Source organism: Micromonas commoda, chromosome 10 (assembly GCF_000090985.2).
Source record: "Micromonas commoda chromosome 10, complete sequence".
Classification (NCBI taxonomy): Eukaryota; Viridiplantae; Chlorophyta; class Mamiellophyceae; order Mamiellales; family Mamiellaceae; genus Micromonas; species Micromonas commoda.
The window spans coordinates 957043-974553 of record NC_013047.1 but is presented as its reverse complement, the minus strand read 5'-3'; the positions used below and the strand labels follow the sequence as shown (position 1 = coordinate 974553).

The window sequence follows — 17511 nt, the reverse complement described above, 5'->3', positions numbered from 1 at the left end:
TTGACGCCGGACCAGTACGTGGACCACATGGAGAAGGCGCTGCAAGGTGCGAACACGACACGCGCCAGATCCCAGCGCATGACCCGTGGATATCGTGGAGGCGAGGCGCAAAGCCGCGAACTCCGCGCGAGGACCTCCGATACCCCCGGGACCCGTCGCGTTGGGGTCCGATTTGACGAAAATCGCCTTCCAAATTTGGCCCAATTTTGGCGACCGGGAGCCCCCGGCTGACGTTTCTCACCCCTCCCTTCCACCCACGCGTCGCAGTCGCTCAGACTAAGGGCGATTTGGTTTCGCTCGAGCACATAAAGAAACCCGGGTTCAAGATCAAGATCAAGACCAAGCCCGGCGCGCCTCCCGAGCCCGTGCTCACCTCGCCCAGATCGGTCCACGTGTGCATGGAAGCGGGCGTCGACCCCTTCACGCTGCTCGAGCGACCGCTGGAGTCGTTCAAGCAGAAGGGGCTGACCGACGACCTGGTCAAGATGGCGCATGCGACGCACCTCAAGACCCGCGCCGCCAAGATCGACGCCCTGCTCAAGGACCGCGCGAAGCTCCCCATAGGGTTCAAGCCCAACAAGAAGAAGGATTTCGCCGTCGCGACCAAGCCGAAGAAGGGCGAGTCCGCAGTGGAGGCGGCGATGAAGCTTCTCGGTGACGAGAAGGGCGTCGAGAAGATCAAGGAGGCTGCCGCCAAGGTGGAGAAGCAACGGCTCAAGATGGAGGCTGACCGCAAGAGGTACGAGGCCCTCGAGGATCAGATTCAAAGAGAGTACAACGCAAAGATGGCCGCCGTCAACGCGCGCGCCGCCGCCGTGAAGGACGAGATGGCCAGGAAGGAACAGCAGAGGCTCGACGACCAGATCGCCAAGGGCAAGGCCCAGGCAAAAGCTGCGGACAAGTTCGAGGTCGACGAGCGCAAGCACGCGCTGCAGAAGCTCGAGGAGGAGATGGCCGAGCTCGAGGTGCAGCGTAAGGCGGCTCTGCGGGAGAAGCGCAAGGAGGAGAAACGGGAGAGGGAGCGCGAGCAGGCTGAACTGGAGCGACGCGCGAAGATGGCGTTGCTCGCTGCGAAGAAGGAACAGGCCATAGAACACCTCAGGCTGGAGGTTGAGGAGCGCGCGCAACGCCTCGAGGAGTTCCAGTCAGAGCTCACCAGTCTCAGGGCTGAGCGACTGAAGATGTCCAGGGACGGGCCCAACCTTCCCGACCGCATCAAGGCTAATCTCGAGCGTCAACAGGCTGTGCAGGAGCGTCACAAGGAGGAGCTCATCATGATGAGGATGGCGAAGGACGCGCACGCGGCGGCGGGTCGGGTCACCGCGGACAACAGCGAAAAGAGGGCTGAGCAGGAGAGGATATCGGCGGAGAAGCGGGCCCGCGTGCAGGCGCTCGTGGAGGCCAAGACGAGGTCCAAGATGGAGAAGATCGAGGCGCACAAGGCCCGTCAGGAGGCGTACGCGGTGAAGCTCGAGAAGGACAGGAAGAAAGAGGCGGCGCGCAAGAAGGTCGAGGAGCAGCTCAAGGTTGCTGAGCGCATGGAGCGGGTGCAGAACGTGAAGCGAAAGAAGGAAGTGTACCTTGCGAGGCTGAGGGACCAGACCGCCGAGAAGATGGGCCGCGGCTCGCTCTTCAGCGGCACCAAGAAGGCCATGGCCAAGGAGAGGTACGACTCCAACTGCGACCGCGCGCTCAAGGAGTCCGTGGCCAAATTTGAAGCCTCGGAGACCCTGCGGGTGGCCACCAGGGAGCGCTGGCTCGCCGCGGAGATGGACAAGAAGAGGCTCAACGACGCCATCGGCAAGAAGCAGACGGCGCAGAAGCCCAAGCCAAAACCGGCGCCGTCGCCCGCGCCCGCCTCCTACAAGCCCACACCCCCGGCTTCCGTGACGGCCTCCCAACAGGTGTCGCAACCCGCGAGCAGGACGGTTTCTCAGGCTCCCTCGGAGGGGAGCATGGCGAGCTACGCCGCGGCGAAGAAGCTCGAGGAGGCTCCCGCGCCGACGGCGCCGATCTCGTCCGATGACCCGACGCCCCCGATGGAGCCCTCCTCTGGGGAGGAGTTCACGCGCTCGTTCGAGACGGAAGAACTCGAGCCGCCCGTGGTTCCGTCCGCCGAGCCCGAGGGTGAGCGCACGCGCGACACGATGGACTCCATCGACGACAGTTTGGAGGTGATCCACCTTTAAAATCTAATTTTATATTTGACAGATCGACGCGTGCGTTGCTACTCATCAATCACTTGCTCCCCGTGTATATGTTGGGCATGTTGTCCAGCATCGACGAGTGCGCCTTCTCCAACTTCATCAGCTCGTCGTACACGTTCAAGATCTTCTGACTGTTAATCTCCAGCACCAACCCGCCCACGATTGTCTCGTCCAGCACCGTGTACGCCTTGGGCGAGTTGAAGATCAGGTCCAGCTCGCACACGTTCTCGAACACGCGGTCTAGGGTCTCAACGTACACCTGGATAAGGTCCATCATCGCCAGCTCGGACTCGCTCCTGTCGCTCAGGATGCAGAAGTAAAGCGTGGCGAAGTGGCGGTACACCAGCTTGGTGTCGGGCCCGAAGGTCTTCTCGTCATCCACGAACGAGCATAGGTGGTCGGGGCGCGCGGTGACGATCTTGTACACTGTCTGGCACAGCTCCGTCTGCTTCTCCGTGGGCAGCTGCTCATAGAACCTGCACAACCTGACCATCGCGTGGTTGTTCACCACGAGGAACGCCTTGATCATGGCGACTCACTCGTTCCCTAACTCTCCCGCGGCCAAATTTCCCAAAAGCGCCGATAATTGGGCGATAGTGACGCGTCCTGCTCCGCTTTGGGGCGGGGTTCCGAGTCGATGGACGGCGCGGACCACTCGAGTCGAGCTACACGTCACGCAGAGGCGTATCGATTGATTCGCGCCACTCTCGGGTCGAGCGGTGTCACAGATCCGCTCGCGTTGGCAATGGGAGATGTTACCGGGCCGCGGGATTTCCGGTGCGTGAGTTGAGATTGAGGACCGATCGATGACTGGCAGACTGCCACACGCGGGTGATGCGGAGCCAAGTCTCGTTGTCCGCGGGCATCGCGAAACCGTATCTTGGAGGTCTGTTTTCCAACGGGGGTCATCACTTCAACAGTCCACCGACGAGATGCTGTCCAGCGTCTTCGAGTACGTCAAGGGCGCGACGATCTCGCGCTGCGAGGAGGCCGAGACGCCCGCAGTGGCGGTGAGCGAGATCCCCGCCCTCCCGTCCCCCCTAGCCCCCGCTCCGCCGGGGAAGCCCTAAATTTTTTCACAACGTTGGCCTTTCAAGCTCTTCACTGACTCACCCTTCCCCCCTCGTACCCGCCCAGGTCCCCGTGCCGGAGCCGGAGCCGGAGCCGGAGCCCGAGGCTGCCGCCGAGATCAAGGTAAGAGCGAGCGCGACCCTCGACTCGAAACCCCGCCGGTCACCGCCTCCTAAGGCACCGGGCCCCTCGTCCGGTCCCGCGGTGGGCCCCAGATGACCCGCACGAGCGAGGTGTCCCAAAATCCGCCGAGCCGCGAGCCTGACCTCGCCCACCCACCTTCGGTTCCGCAGATCGAGACGGCTCCCTTCGATCCCAGGTTCCCCCAGCAGAACCAGGCGAAACACTGCTACACCCGTTACAACGAGTTCCACAAGTGCGTTTACACGCCGCCCCGATCACCCAACCGCAATCCTCGATTGTTCTTACAGGCAGTCACTTAGAGATATTTCTCTCTGACCGGTCCCTTCTTCCCTTCCGCGACAGGTGCAAGGCTCAGCAGGGTGAGGACGCCGAGGAGTGCGAGAAGTACGCCAAGTACTACCGCTCCCTCTGCCCCACGGAGTGGGTGGAGAAGTGGAACGAGGAGCGCGAGAACGGCACCTGGCCGGGCAGGTACTAAATCAAACGGTGTACAAGTGTTCTTGATTTTCCGCGATGGCTCGGTTGACTCGCCGCGCGTAGTGTGAATCCAATTGTATTTCTCTTCTACATCCGTCACGACCTCGCGCCGCCCCCACTCTTTCCGGTGTTGAGCCACTCCCCGGACAACATCCACGCCCCCTGCACGTACAGCCGGTCCATCGCCGACGAGACCGAGTCCAGCGCCGGTCTCGTGTCGAGGTGCATGGCAATGGGGCTCCTCGGGTCCGCGCTCTTGGCGTTGTAAAAGTCGATGACGTACCGAACGTCCGTTCCGCACCTGTCCACTACCCAGTCGTGCCTGTCAAACGGCAGCTTGAAACCCAGGAAGTTGAGGAACCTGGCCTTCGGGGAGTAGTCCCGGGGGCGGCCCCGGAACTTGAGGAGCTTCGGGCAGTCGCATTCCTTCGCGTGGAGGGACTCCCATCGCAGAACCTCCGCCCAGCACCTCTCGTTCACCGCGTTGTGTATGGCTATCACGTTGGTCATGTCCTCCTCCTTCGGAGTCCAGCCCTTGCGCTTGATGGCGTTGAAGAACATCTGCTCGCTGGGGTACTGCCACGTGCCCGTGGCCGCGGCGTCCTTCTGGTGTTGGGGCATCGACCGGTTGCGCTCGCTTATCGGGATGGTGGACGCGACCCTGTGCGTGGAGAGGTTGTTCCTCTGACCGCCGGACTTGCGCTGATCCGGCGTCGGCATCATGTTGGTCGGGTTGACCTCGTCCGTCGGCGATGCGCACGCGTCCACGCCTCGATCGACGGGCGAGGAAGACGACGTCGACGTCGACGTGTCGTCCGGTCCGTCGCGCGCAACCCCGCCACTGGCGAGCCGCGCGAACATCGCGTTGGCCTCGTCCGCGGACAATCCACCGCTGGGCCGTTTCGACGATGCGGCGCCCATGCCGTGAGTTGCCGACTGGCGTGCCACAGACCGCGCGCTTGGATTGTGGGGCCAAGCGGAGTCCAAAATTCCATTCCAGCTGGACATCATGGGATGCGCTTTCTGCGAATACGAGGAGCAGCGACCGCGTCGTCGAGGAAACAGAAGGGCACGCGCGACGCGATGAGCACGTGAACGATAACGCCGCGATGCGATTGTCGGGCGCGTGATGAACGTAAGATTAGTTTCGTCTGGTTTCCACGAGTCGCTGCCCTCGGCCGGCGCTATGTTTCATCTCATCTCATTTCCATTCCGCGGCGGAGCGCTCGAGGACGTACCCCGCGAGACCCCTCACGTCCTCGTCGCTCAGCCTGGCCCCGAACGTGCACTGCCCCTTGGGTGCGCATCCCTCGCCGTACCCCGGCATCTTACCCTTGCCGCCGTAGATGATGTCGTACACCGCATCCGCGTCGTTGACGCCGTTGCGAGTCAGGTCCGCCGGGAACAGGGTCGCTCCAGCCTGAACGACGTTGCCACCCGCCGCGTGACAACCCGCGCACGTCCTGGTGAACAGCTCCTCGGACGATGCGAACGACGGCTGGACCGCGGACGCGTTGAGGGCGATCGCGAGTATCGCCGCGGCGGTCGATGGGGACGCGAGCGGGCGAGCTGCGGACTGGACAGCGACGGGGGATGCGCCGCGGGTCCGCCTGGTTCGCGGAGCTTCCGATGCGACGCGCCCAGCGGCGACGACGGGGCCGTGTCGATCCGACCGCCAGGGGCCGGGGCGCGCTGTGGGTTTCGTGGTGGGCGCGAGGGATATCATGGCCCTTCGCGGTCGTCTGCGTGCGGGCCCACTCGTGACGTGGAATGCTTCTGTTGTTAACATGAAATAGACTCTAGAACACGCCATTCGCCAGCGTTATTTGTCACGAAGGTACTTGTACAACAAAACGTTGCGAAGACCTTCCATTTCCTATTTTTCATTTATCCCCAACTGATCTTCACACGTATTTCGGAAGAGTGCGCCCCAGCCTCACACGTCCTCGTTTCTTCGCTTTATCGTCGTGTTGTCAAGATATTCACCGAGCGACGCCGCGGGGTGAACGCACACTCGGAGGCGTCGCGACCTGGTATCTACCGTATCCAAGGGGCGTCCGTTGATTAACGCCGCTCTCGAGTGCCGACATGTCCCTCGCAGCCGCGTCGCACGCCGCGGCGCTGTGCAGGCCGACCGTCTCCGGGACGTCCAGGTCCCGACCGGCGGCATTCGCGAGTTGCGAACAACATCGCGGGAGGCTCGACGCCCCCGGAGTCGCGTCGGTCGCGCCCGCGTCGACCGTCAGGCTCGCGCGGGGGCGCCGGGGCCGACCGAGCACCACCGTCACCCGAGCGCACGTGGGAGACCCGGAGTGGTTCGCCAACCAGGCGCTCGCCGCGGGCGTGATCCTCGCGGGCTTCGTCGCCACCGGAGGCCTGGAGGAGCTCGGGCTCGGGAGCCCGAGCGACGGGAGCGAAGACGGGCCGGGGGAGCCGTGCAGCTACTGCGAGGGCACGGGGCGGACGGAGTGCCAGTGCACGAGATGGAGCGACGACGGCGAGGGTTGCGCCAGCTGCGGATACACCGGCGTGTCCATCTGCCCGGCGTGCCGCGGGGGGGGTCGCGCGGTGCGGGTGACCCTCGAGATCCCGGTGGAGACTGAGGAACAGACCAAGGAGCAGTTGAGGCAGAGGGACGAGCAGCGACGGTTCGTGAACGGCTCGAGCCGCGGGTTCAAGCTCCCCGGCGTCGCGGTTCACGCGTCCACCACGCTGGAGCCCGACTCGCTGCCCCGCTCGTGGGGCGCCGCCGCCGCCGACGCCGCCGTGGGAGCGGAAAAGTCCGGGGGTGCCGGGTCCAACGGGTCCAACGGCGACGACGACCCGGCCTCGTCCAAGGACGACGACTTCTACGCTCAGTCGGGCGAGGCGATCCGGACGTTGAGGGAGGATTACCCGGACCTGCTGGACAGGCAGCTGACGTGGGGCATCTACAGGGACGACGTCGGCCTGGTGGACAACACCGGCGAGTGGCACGACCGCGGGCACGTCGTGGCGAGCGGCATCGGCGAGTACAAGCGGACGCACAAATGGCTGAGGACGGCGGCATCCATTCTCTTCTCGCACGTGGAGGTTAACGTGGTCAGGATCTGGTCTCCGCTCGGGTCGTCCGGGGTGCGCACCATAAAGGTGAGGTGGAGCATCACCGCGAAGCTCCGCCTGGTTGGTAACCTGACGGAGGACTGCCACTTCGACGGCATCAGCGAGTACAAGCTCGACCGCGCGGGGTTCATCTACCAGCACTCCTTCACGGACCTGGACTGGGACGTGGCACAGATGAAGGATAGGATCGCCGCCCTGTCGTTTGGGCAGATGAGGCAGCGGGAACCCCAGCTTGGCTCGGGGCAGTGGTTCAAGGGAATCGTCCCGGAGGGATGGTGGAACCACTGATGATTGTTTGTATCTTCTTTGTTTTGAACACGACATGTAATACCCAATCTAGATAGATGAGACAATCGCGACACCACGATGTCCTCGTCGAACCGCTACGGTGTGGAAGGGGAGGGGGGGGGATGGCATCAGGCACTGATGCGAGGGTGGGATATCAACTTGGTTCCGGGTGTTCACCACACGACTCGAGTGCCTCATGCGTTCAACGGTTGTTGCAACGAGCATTATTATCATCATCCGCCCAGGCTGACTATTACCACCAGTCAAGCGTGAGTTAGCGATACTGGTGTGCATCATCGGCAGTGTGTCGGCGGGCAAAATCATCGAGTTCGGCAGCACTGAATGAGCAAAACCTACCGAAAGTGCCGCCGCTCTTCCGAGACTCAGGGACTTCGGTTCGGCACCCTTCGCCTATATACATCGGGCGTCACCATCCGTCGCTGCGTCTGACACATCTTCGGGAGGCGGTCAGCCGTATGTGATCTCCTTTGAGTCCATTGGCGTCCAGCACCCCTGCGGAAGGAAATGTAGACTGCTGTCCTCCTCAAGTCGTCCTCGTCATCACGCAAAAGCACAGCAGCGTTTTCGAACGTTGGCTTTTTCGAGGTGCCTCAACGCTCGACCTCCAGTCTCAAGCGGCGCGTCTCTTCCACAGCGGTCGTCATCCCGCTGGCGCATCTACGGGTATCACAAACTCCGCGCGTTGAGGTCATAGCGCGCATCCTTCGGAGTCTGGGATACTGCGACGGCCGAGAGATCCAAACGACGCTAACGTTGACGAAACGCAGACGGCACCGCCAACATGAGCACTCCCTCAGCGAAGGAACTCGCGCAGAAATTCGAACAGATGGCGCGCGAGAACTCCACGGATGCCACCCCACCGCCGAAGTCCACCACTAAGTCACCCAGCACCAAGATCCTGGCGGCGAAGTTCGAGAACATCTCCTCGGGCACCTCCGCCACACCACCGAAACCACCGAAGAAGGAGGAAAAGCAAGAGGCACCCCCAAAGTCACCAGCGATGACATCGCCGCTGACGTCACCTCTGGCTTCTCCCCCCGCGTCTCCTCTCAGACCCAAGATGGCGTTCCCCCTCGGACCAAACATGGCGGAGGAGGCGGCGAGGGCCCGCGCGACGGAGGCGTTGGAGGTGGGAATCGAGAGGCACGAACCAGAAGAGCCGGAACCCGAGCCCGAGCCCGTCGCCGCCAAGCCCGCAAAGTTCAACCCGAAGGCGTTCGGCGCGAACCAGCCCAAGTGCCCGAAGTGCAGCAAGACGGTGTACTTCGCAGAGAGGGTCGTCGGTCTGAACGGCACCGAGTGGCACAAAGGGTGTCTTCGGTGCGAAGGTTGCGAAAAGACTCTTGGCTCGGTCGCGGAGATCACCGACCACAAGGGGGAGCCGTACTGCAAGGTGTGCTACGCGAAGAACTTCGGTCCGAAGGGACACGGACGAGCGGGAGGAGGGACGATCTTTCACACGGCGTAGAGTCTTATGATAGACGCGCAATGTAAATCTAATGTACATTCAAAGAATCGTTTATTTACGGTAAATGTGCAGCCTTCCGCTGGCCGTACCAGCCGCGATGATGTCCTTCGAAGGGTGCACAGCGTATCTGGATGCGATGGCCGTCATGCGCTCGGCATCGGAGTACTTGCCCGCGAGCTTCCCGCTCGACGACTCGAACACCTCAATCTCCCTTCGCATGGATCCGATGACGACGCCATCGCCAGCCGGGGTCCACACCGCGCGGAAGGGAAGGACCCACCTGCCAGTCTGGTTGTTGTGCTTGATCTTGAGGCACGATTTGGGGTCGTCGTTCACCGAACCGGCGTCAGCACCGGACTTGGGGCGCCACACGCGGATGAGATCGTCGTAGCAGGTGGTCAGCAGCTCACCCGATCCGTTTGGCGCGAAGTACGCCGCCTGGCACGACTTGGAGTGCTGAAGCCGACTCAGCGGCTTGGCGCCCTTGCCGCACTTGCGAACGTCCCAAACGCACACGGTCTGATCGCCACACGAGGTGGCCACCACGCGCTCAGCGCCGGGTTCGAGGTGCACGGTGTTGATCTTCTTCTCGTGGAGCTGCACCGCCGGTGACGTTAACTTCCCGGACCTGGCGTCGACAACGTGGTAGTTTCCAACGTTATCTGAGAGGTGAATGGTCCTACCGTCCGCCGTCACATCGCACGCGCTGAACTCGTCCTCGTCCTCGGAAACGAACAACTCCGTGAAAACGCCCTTCTCGGCGTCCAGGGTCCTAACGGCGCCGTCGTACGCACACGTGAGCAGACGACCCGCGAGACCGCCGCGGCCCCACTTGAGGTGGCAGATGTACGAGCCGTGGGGCTTGTAGAAGAGCACGCCGTCGTCGCTCCCATCGCCCTCGTCGTCGGCACCGCCAGGGGCTTCGTAGTCGACCCTCCAGAGACCCACGTTGCCGTCCTTATCACCCGCGGCGGCCACGAGGGGGCCGTCAGGGTCGTAAGGCGCGAGATCGAGGTGGGTCACGCCGCGGGGCACAACCTTGGCGACAGCCTCGTCCGTCAGCTTGATCTTCGCGCCGACGAGGGACTTCGCGGAGGTGAACGAACCACGGTCGTGCTTGATCGTCACGCCATCGCCAAAGTCAGACGAGGCGGCGGTGACGCCGGACAGGGTGTCGCGCAGGAACGAGATGAACGCCTCATCCGCACTCTCCTCTCCGTTGACGCTATTGAGCTTGACGTCACCCGTGGGCCTGGAAGGCGGCGGAGGCGAGTCTGAGCGAGTGCCCGAACCGCTGTACATGCCGTTGGCGAGGATCACCGTCCCATCCCTGCGCTCGTAGTCGACTCCACCCGCGAGCGTTGCGTCGGGGGCGATCTTCTGGCCGCGGAGGGATCGGCGCGGCGGCCCGGCATCCTCCTTGGGCTCCTTCTTGCGCTTGGATCCGATGCCACGCTGGGAGGGTCCGTTCGCGGGCTTAGCCGACGCGGTCGCGACTTCGGACGCGAGTGTGCCAATGTTCAGAGCTGCCATCCTCGCCTTGTTCCGCGCGATGAGTTCCTCGCGCTGGCGCTCGAATTCGGTGAGACCGTCGGAGTCGCCAGCCTCCTCGCCCTCCTCGTCCTCGGCGGGCGTCGCCGGCGCGGGGGGAGCGGACACGGCGGAGGACCTCCTGCCGGGCCTTCTGTTCGCAGACGCGGGAGTGTCCGCCGCAGCCTTCTTCTCGTCCTTCACGGCCGCCACGGTGACCTCGGCGACGGTGACGTCGCTGCCGCGGCGAGAGCGCTTTTTGGCGCTGGCCGTGGCCTTGACGTCTACAGCGGCACAGACGGCCGCGCGCTCATCCTTGGAGAGGGCCAGGAAACCGGTGATGTCTGAGGCTGTGTATTCGCCCTCGGAAGCCTCCACGATGGGTCGCACGGCGTCGCCCATACCCGCCATGGAGTAGTAAGCCTTGTGCGCCTTGCTGCAAACTGCGAGCCTGACGTCGCCCTTTTTGAATGGCTCGTCCGTCGCCTTGCACTTGCCCCTGGCTGCCGTGCACTTCTCCAGGAACATGGCGCCCAGGCTGCATTTGACGTGACTCCAGCAATCGCTGCGGGCAGAGGGGCGATTTACGGGTCAGATGGGGACGAGAGGGGTCGTTTCACGTGCGATAAGGGAGAGGTTGAGATGAGCGCACGCACCATACACGTCCTGCGACAAAGGCTTCGATGCCCACCCTCATGACGCCCTGTGCGATGCCCTCGCCGCACTCTCGGCAGGTGGATCGGCCAGTCTTGGCAAATTCAAGCTTGGGAAGAGACATTGCGATACGAGATGTAGCCTCGGGTCCGCGCCTCTTGGTGTGTCCGCAAGATCGGGTGACGTCGAAAGTTTCGCGGAAAGTTCGGCACCCGCGACGTGGCTCTGCCCAGGCCTGTTGCGGAGGATCACGCCGGTTCGTGAACTGCTGGGGAGGAGACTGGGTTCGTGAACCGTCAAACTCCGCTGATAATTTGGGGACATTTGGGAGGGCCCCGCAAATTTGTCATCAGTAATCCGGAGGGCAATCCACCGTCTCCCAGCTGGCTTGGGGAATCCACAGGCGTCCCCTTGTCTATAGACGGCCATGTCTTTGTCGCTTCTCTCCGGCGCGCCCCTCGCGTCGCGCTCGGTCGCGAACCTCAACCGTCGGCGAGCGGGCGGACGAGCTCGGAAATCCAAAGAGATACCCTCGCTTTTTCGGGTTCCCGGCAGCGTCCGAGCGGTCGTTCCGAGGGCTGCTGACTCCCCTGGTTCGGCGGGCGACGATGCCGACGTGGTGTGCTACGATACCACACTTCGCGACGGTTCCCAGCAGGTTAGTCAGATACCTCCCAAAGCGGCGAGACTCTCTGGATCGCCGCCCGTTTAACCGGAAAACCCCTCATGCCTAACGAACTTAAAAAAAAAAACCATCCGTTCGCCCCGCCTTCCCGTCTGACCGCGACTTCCCCGTTCCCTCGCCAGGTCGGCATATCCTTGACCTGCGACGACAAGCTCGCCGTGGCCGAGCACCTCGTGGGCCTCGGGGTGGCGTACATCGAGGGAGGTTACCCCGGCAGCAACCCCAAGGATGTCGAGTTCTTCTCCAGGTGGACCTCATCGGGGCTTGCTGACCGCGCGGCTGCGGGAGGCACCAAGCTCGCCGCGTTCGGCATGACCCGCCGGCGAGGGGTCACCGCAGACGATGACGAGGGTCTCAAGGCTCTCACCGACTGCCCCGCCCCGTGCGTGTGCATCGTGGCTAAGGCGTGGGACGAGCAGTGCGAGAAGGTTCTCGGCGTCTCCCCTGAGGAGAACATCGCGATGATTGAGGAATCCGTCGCTCACCTCGTAGCCGCTGGGAAGGAGGTCCTGGTGGACTGCGAACACTACTTCGACGGTCGTAAGGCGAACCCGGAGTTTGCGGTGAAATGTGCGGCCGCGGCGGCCAAATCGGGCGCGAAATTTGTCGTGCTGTGCGACACGAACGGAGGCACGTTGCCTTGGGACGTCGAGGAGTTCACGCGGGAGGTGAAGGAGGCGGTGGACGCGACGGGTGCCGATTGTTCGGTGGGGATTCACTGCCACAACGACACTTCGCTCGCCGTGGCCAACTCCATCGCGGCGGTCAGGGGCGGTGCGACGATGGTGCAGGGGTGCGTGAACGGGTACGGCGAGCGGACGGGTAACGCCGACCTGCTCGTCGTCGCCGCCAACCTCGAGCTCAAGATGGGAAGGACAGCGCTGCCCGAGGGTTCTTTGCAGCGGCTCACCCAGGTGTCCGCGGCGGTTGCCAAGCTGTGCAGCCAGCATCAGGATCCCCGTCAGCCGTACATGGGGTCAAGTGCATTTGCGCATAAGGGTGGCCTGCACGTCGCCGCTTTACAGAAGATGCCGGCGAGCTACAATCACATCGTCCCAACGCTGGTTGGCAATGAGGCGCGAAGCGTCATCTCGGAGCTGAGCGGCCGCGGCAACATCCTGTCGGCCGCGATGGCGTCGGGCCGGGAGGTTAGCAAAGAAACCGCGGCGCAGGTGCTGTCGCAGATCAAGGATCTCGAGTCTCGCGGGTTCGTCCTCGAGGATGCCGGGGCATCGGTTGATATCCTCTTCCGCCGCGCCGACCCTAACTACCGGGCACCCTTCAATGTATTGGAGTTCAACGTCACCGCGTCCAACAGCAGTTTCGGAGGGTTCACTCCGAACGACCTTCTCGTGGGAGGCGACGAGAGGCTCCAGGACGTGCTCCCCGAGGACGAGCTTGAGGCGCCCTTCACGCACCCGCAGCAGGCGGGGTATAAGAAAGGGTCGGTCGCGGTGAACCAGGTTGTTGTTAAGGTGGACGTGTTCGACAACGATACCACGCCCGCCTCCAGGAACACCCAACTGTGCGTGGCCGAGGGTAATGGTCCGGTAAATGCACTCGCCAATGCTCTGCGTCTATCGCTCACCGATAAGTTCCCGCAGCTGAAGCAGATCCACCTCCAGGACTACAAAGTGGACCTGTTGAGCACGGCTGGCACATCCGCGGCAGTGACCCGAGTCACGATGGACTTTGCGGACAGGGACACGGACATCACCTGGCGAACCGTCGGCGCGCACGCCTCCATCATCGAGGCTTCCTTCAGGGCTCTCGTCGACGGCATGGAGTACGGTATTGCCCAGTGCTCAGATGATGGATGTATGGTGGATCCGGGCCCAGCGCATGCAGCGGACAGGGAGGGTGCCCCGTCGAGCAGGTGAGATCCGGTGCGCTAGTAATACCAAGTAATATTATGTTGTGATCTAATCGTCAAACTTGATCTTCTTGCCCGCGGGCTTGGCGGTGGCCTGCTCGGCGGCCTTGCGCTTCGCCGCCCACGCGGGATGAGACTCAGCCGCGTCCGGATTGTATCCGTCGTATCCGCCACTCGGCTTCTTCTTGGCGGATTTATCATCATCCTTCTTCGCGCCTGAAGGTCCCATCGGCTTGGTCACCTTGCCCACCACCTCACCAGTGCCGCCCTTGATCTCGATATGCACCTTGGGAGGTTTTGGAGCCTTCGGCTTCGGAGTCGTCGACTTCTTACCATCCCTTTCGTTCCTGACTTGAGCGCCCTCCGACGTTCTCTTGAGCTTTTGAACACCAACCGCGTCGCCGTCGTCACCAAAGGAAACCTTCGTTCCCTTTGGCGCCGCAGCCAATGCCGCCGCAGCTGCGCGCTTCGCCGCCCACGCCGGATGCATCTTGGCCATCTCCTCTTGCTCGCGCGCCTGCCTCTCTCGCCGCATCTGTTCTTCGCGCTCAGCCTTGATGTGGTTTGCATTCTGTCCGAATTTTGCCTCGGCGATGGCACGTCGTGCGCGCTGACCCATGCGCTTCTTCGGTTTCTTCTTGGCGGGGGGTTCCGCCTTCTTCTTCGCTCCTTTCTTTTCATCCTTCACGTTTCCACCCTTTTTCCGTTTCTGCTCAACGCCGAGGATCTTGGCGAGCTCGGGAGGCAGCTCCTCGTCCGGGTCGCTCTCGCTTTCTTCCTCTTCTTCGTCGTCGCTGCTTCCAACATCGCCTCCCTCGTTCGCAGCCTCCTCCGCAAGAAACCGCTCGAGCTCACCGTCATCGTCCTTGATGACGATATCATCCGAGTCGGAGTCCTCGTCATCACTGTCGCTGAGGTCCGGGCGACCGTCGTCCTCCCCGCCGCTGCTCCAGTCGTCTTCCTCATCCCCGCTCTCCCTTTCGCTGTCGTCGCCGCCTTCGCTACCCACTTTCCCATCGTCGACAGCCCCGGGACCTCTGTGCTTCGTGCGATCCTTCTCCTCTTGTTTCGCCTTCTCCGCCTCTTCCTTCGCTTTCTCCTTCGCCGCCGTTGCCTCCTCCTTTGCGAGCCGCCTGAGCTCCTCCCGCTCGAGTCTGCCCTTTGCCCACTCCTGCCTGTCTCCCACCAGCACAAGCTTCTCCTGCAGGGCGTTCACCTCCGTCCGCACGCAGGCGGCGGCGAGAATACGACGGGCGACGACGAGAGCCTGCTGCACGCCCGCCGCTTCGATAGCACCAGGCCCGACGGCCGTCTCCGCCGTCGCCGTCTCCGTCTCGTCGGCGGTTGGTAGAGCTTTTTCGGCGGTGGGCGCATCTCGGGACGCGAGGACGGCGTCGTACGTGGCGCGCCCCATGTAGGATCCGAGTGCCTCGAGATCGAGTGCCTTGACAGCCACGAGCTGCTGCGCGAGCTTATCCGCATCGAGCAACGCGGCGCTCGCGACGATTGTGGGCTTCTTCCCGCCGCTTTTCGCCGCCGCCGTCGCCTGCGCGGTTCGCCGCTTGATCTTTTGCTCCTCGAAGGTGCGTGCCTTCTTCAGCGCCTTTCGGATGCACTTGATGCCGTGGTGGAGCTTTTTCTGACGGTTCTCTTCGGTGACATCATCGCCCGAGTTGTCGCGCCGCTGCTTCCACTTCGGCCATCGCTTGCCCTGAGGGCCCATCCTGGGCGTCCCCCTGCTGTGAGATTTTGGACGGGTTCTTTTTTGCGAACTCGCCGCGAAATCTTTGCCAACTCGGCCAACAGTCATCACCAAAATCCCGCCCAGATTTGGCAACGCACTCACTCCAGTGAGCGCCGGCCTGACACAGGAGACGAGCCCAACGGTGGCCAACATGTCGGGACAACTCCCGCCCACGCCGAGTCCGATGAAACATCCCGTGAGGGACCCTTTGGAATCTGCCGGTGAGGCGCGGTCTTCGCTGGTGAGTGTTGAGAGAGTTGAATTCATCAATTGCCGCCGAATCGCCCCCGATAGCACTCCCCGCCGCGAGGCGCCCGAGACACGCCCTGACATCCATAATCCCTTCGCTCGCAGTCTTGGGTTGGCAAATCAGTCAGCATGATAGGATCGCCGGTCAGTGTGAGGATTTCCATCGATGATCTCGCCTCGCGCCACTCGGACGACGATACACCCGTGGTCCTGACATCGCCCCGATCCATCAAGGTCTGCCTGGACCATGGCGTCGAGCCGGAGATGCTGGTCCCCAAGGCTCTCGCCGACTTCGCAAAGCCCGGACTGAGCCGCGAACATCAGCGGCTCAAGTGGGAACACTACGAGTCCATCCGCAGGGAGCGCATCGAAGTTCTCAGCAGGGCTCGCGACAGGCTCCCCGTCGTGCCACTTGAGGAGGCGACGCGGGTGCCCGGCGTCGAAGGCGCCACGAGTTCGCCCGGCTGGACGAGCAGGGTCAGGCCTTTAAGCCCGCGCATGACGAGCCCGGGGCGTCTCGGCAGTCCCACGAGCCCGGGGCGTCTCGGCAGTCCCACGAGCCCGGTCGGTAAGACGCTAGGAGGCAGCTTCGTGTCCGAGGATGGCGAACCCGTCATGTACAGCCCCGGTCCGGGAGCCAGCGGTGGAGTTCTCAAGAGCACCGCTTTCGAAGAGGAACAGAATCGCATGCTGGCCGCCAGGCGAAAAGCCCAGAAACAAGTGGAGGTGATGGAGCAGAACGCGCTGAAGAAGCTCGAGCGGCAGGCTGCGGCGGAGGAGAAGGTTCGCCGAGCGAAGGAGCTGGAACGACAGCGAGCGCACGAGAAGGCTCTCGAGGACCAGAAGAAGGCGAATGAGACCTTCATCAAGCTCCAGCAGCTCAAGCTGAACCAAGAGAAGCTCGAGAAAGAGAAGCAGCGCAGGGCAGCGGAGAAACACGAGAGGGAGTTGGAGTTAAAGCGGCTACGCGAGGCTGAGGAGCGCAGAGCTCGTCAGGAGAAGAAGGAGAAGGAGGAGTTACGCAGGCAAAGGAACGCCGAGTTCCAGGCTCGCGTCGACGCGATGCGTGCCGAGAAGAACAGGAAGATAGCGCACAAGGCGCGGCTCATGGAGGAGAAGGAGGCGGCGAGACTCGCAGCGAGGAGGAAAGAGGAACAGGAGATTGCAGCTAAGAATCAAGCGATTCACTTGTTCCAGGCGCAGAAGCGTGAGCAGGCCATAGTGCGCAGCGAGCAAACCACAGAGCAATTCCGCACCAAGACCATGAAGAAAACTACCGCCGCCGACATGCGCTGGAAAGACCTCACGTCGAAGAAGGCTGCCAAGATTCAGGACATGAGGTCGAAGTTGTCCGAGCGGTCCCAGTACGTCTTGTCCCGCAACCAGGCAGCGAAGGACATTGAGCAGAAGCGCATCAACGCGCTCATCGAACGAGCCGAAAAGGAAGAGGAACGCATCAAGCTTATCGCCGATCGGCGCAAGCGCGAGGCCGCGATGGAGACGCTCGAAAGGAGCTTGTCCGTGGAGGAAAAACGCGAGAAGGTTGAGTGCATGAAGAGGTACAAGGAGTATCAGCAGGCTCAGCTTCTCGAGAAGATTGAGAGGGATACCGCCCGCACCGTGGCGCTGCAATCCGCAAAGGAGGAGCTTCGAAGGCAGCGCAGGGAGGAGAACATGCGTGTCTCGCTCGAGATCAAGAAGATGCAGAAAGAAATCGACTTGCGGGCCCTCAGGTCGAGTGCCAGGTCCAAGTTTGAGATTCAGCAGATGCAGAAGGATATCGACGAGTTTGGCCATGGCGGGATAAGGTCCAGGCCCGGCACTGCGGGACCCTCTTCCGTTTCTTCGCTGTATCGCACGCCAGTGCACCCGCGTGAAGTCGGTGCACGCCGACCGGGGAGCGCACGACCAGATTCGAAGCGTTCAGCTGGGAATGTAGGGCGCCCAGGGAGCGCAAGACGCTGAGCCTCAAATAAAGAAATCTATCCTTTCCATCAT

The 17511-nt window shown here is 62.6% G+C and overlaps 11 protein-coding genes across 11 annotated transcripts; 6 read left to right on the top strand and 5 right to left on the bottom strand.

Annotated features, from left to right (window-relative positions):
- Positions 1-290: 290 nt before the first annotated feature.
- MICPUN_113875 (hypothetical protein) lies at positions 291-2222 on the top strand. Its single transcript, XM_002508819.1, has one exon. The coding sequence runs from the start codon at positions 399-401 to the stop codon at positions 2187-2189; it is 1791 nt and encodes a 596-aa protein (XP_002508865.1). The 5' UTR covers positions 291-398; the 3' UTR covers positions 2190-2222.
- Positions 2179-2944, bottom strand: MICPUN_113873 (hypothetical protein). The gene has a single exon (XM_002508539.1). The coding sequence runs from the start codon at positions 2734-2736 to the stop codon at positions 2239-2241; it is 498 nt and encodes a 165-aa protein (XP_002508585.1). The 5' UTR covers positions 2737-2944; the 3' UTR covers positions 2179-2238.
- A 97-nt stretch (positions 2945-3041) lies between these two features.
- MICPUN_53837 (hypothetical protein) lies at positions 3042-3994 on the top strand (the record flags this gene model as incomplete). Its single annotated transcript, XM_002508818.1, has 4 exons — positions 3042-3217; positions 3345-3401; positions 3572-3654; positions 3765-3994. The coding sequence occupies 4 exons, from the start codon at positions 3042-3044 to the stop codon at positions 3965-3967; spliced, it is 519 nt and encodes a 172-aa protein (XP_002508864.1). The 3' UTR covers positions 3968-3994.
- A 70-nt stretch (positions 3995-4064) lies between these two features.
- Positions 4065-4640, bottom strand: MICPUN_76259 (predicted protein; the record flags this gene model as incomplete). The annotated part of the gene is made up of 1 exon (XM_002508538.1): positions 4065-4640. A coding segment is annotated over one exon (576 nt), but the record flags the coding sequence as incomplete, so codon positions are not given.
- Positions 4641-5030: 390 nt separating this feature from the next.
- Positions 5031-5660, bottom strand: PETJ (cytochrome c553, chloroplast precursor). The gene has a single exon (XM_002508537.1). It carries the CDS (start codon positions 5623-5625, stop codon positions 5101-5103), a length of 525 nt encoding a protein of 174 aa, XP_002508583.1. The 5' UTR covers positions 5626-5660; the 3' UTR covers positions 5031-5100.
- Positions 5661-5932: 272 nt separating this feature from the next.
- MICPUN_109072 (hypothetical protein) lies at positions 5933-7352 on the top strand. Its single transcript, XM_002508817.1, has one exon. It carries the CDS (start codon positions 5988-5990, stop codon positions 7287-7289), a length of 1302 nt encoding a protein of 433 aa, XP_002508863.1. The 5' UTR covers positions 5933-5987; the 3' UTR covers positions 7290-7352.
- A 739-nt stretch (positions 7353-8091) lies between these two features.
- On the top strand, positions 8092-8778 carry MICPUN_62122 (predicted protein; the record flags this gene model as incomplete). The annotated part of the gene is made up of 1 exon (XM_002508816.1): positions 8092-8778. The coding sequence occupies one exon, from the start codon at positions 8092-8094 to the stop codon at positions 8776-8778; it is 687 nt and encodes a 228-aa protein (XP_002508862.1).
- An 11-nt stretch (positions 8779-8789) lies between these two features.
- MICPUN_62121 (hypothetical protein) lies at positions 8790-11086 on the bottom strand (the record flags this gene model as incomplete). Its single annotated transcript, XM_002508536.1, has 2 exons — positions 8790-10873; positions 10965-11086. The coding sequence occupies 2 exons, from the start codon at positions 11084-11086 to the stop codon at positions 8830-8832; spliced, it is 2166 nt and encodes a 721-aa protein (XP_002508582.1). The 3' UTR covers positions 8790-8829.
- A 303-nt stretch (positions 11087-11389) lies between these two features.
- Positions 11390-13571, top strand: MICPUN_96641 (2-isopropylmalate synthase; the record flags this gene model as incomplete). Its single annotated transcript, XM_002508815.1, has 2 exons — positions 11390-11620; positions 11770-13571. The coding sequence occupies 2 exons, from the start codon at positions 11390-11392 to the stop codon at positions 13525-13527; spliced, it is 1989 nt and encodes a 662-aa protein (XP_002508861.1). The 3' UTR covers positions 13528-13571.
- Positions 13570-15243, bottom strand: MICPUN_102824 (hypothetical protein; the record flags this gene model as incomplete). The annotated part of the gene is made up of 1 exon (XM_002508535.1): positions 13570-15243. The coding sequence occupies one exon, from the start codon at positions 15241-15243 to the stop codon at positions 13570-13572; it is 1674 nt and encodes a 557-aa protein (XP_002508581.1).
- Positions 15244-16011: 768 nt separating this feature from the next.
- Positions 16012-17510, top strand: MICPUN_53832 (flagellar associated protein; the record flags this gene model as incomplete). Its single annotated transcript, XM_002508814.1, has 1 exon — positions 16012-17510. One exon carries the CDS (start codon positions 16012-16014, stop codon positions 17476-17478), a length of 1467 nt encoding a protein of 488 aa, XP_002508860.1. The 3' UTR covers positions 17479-17510.
- Between the last annotated feature and the right edge of the window lies 1 nt (position 17511).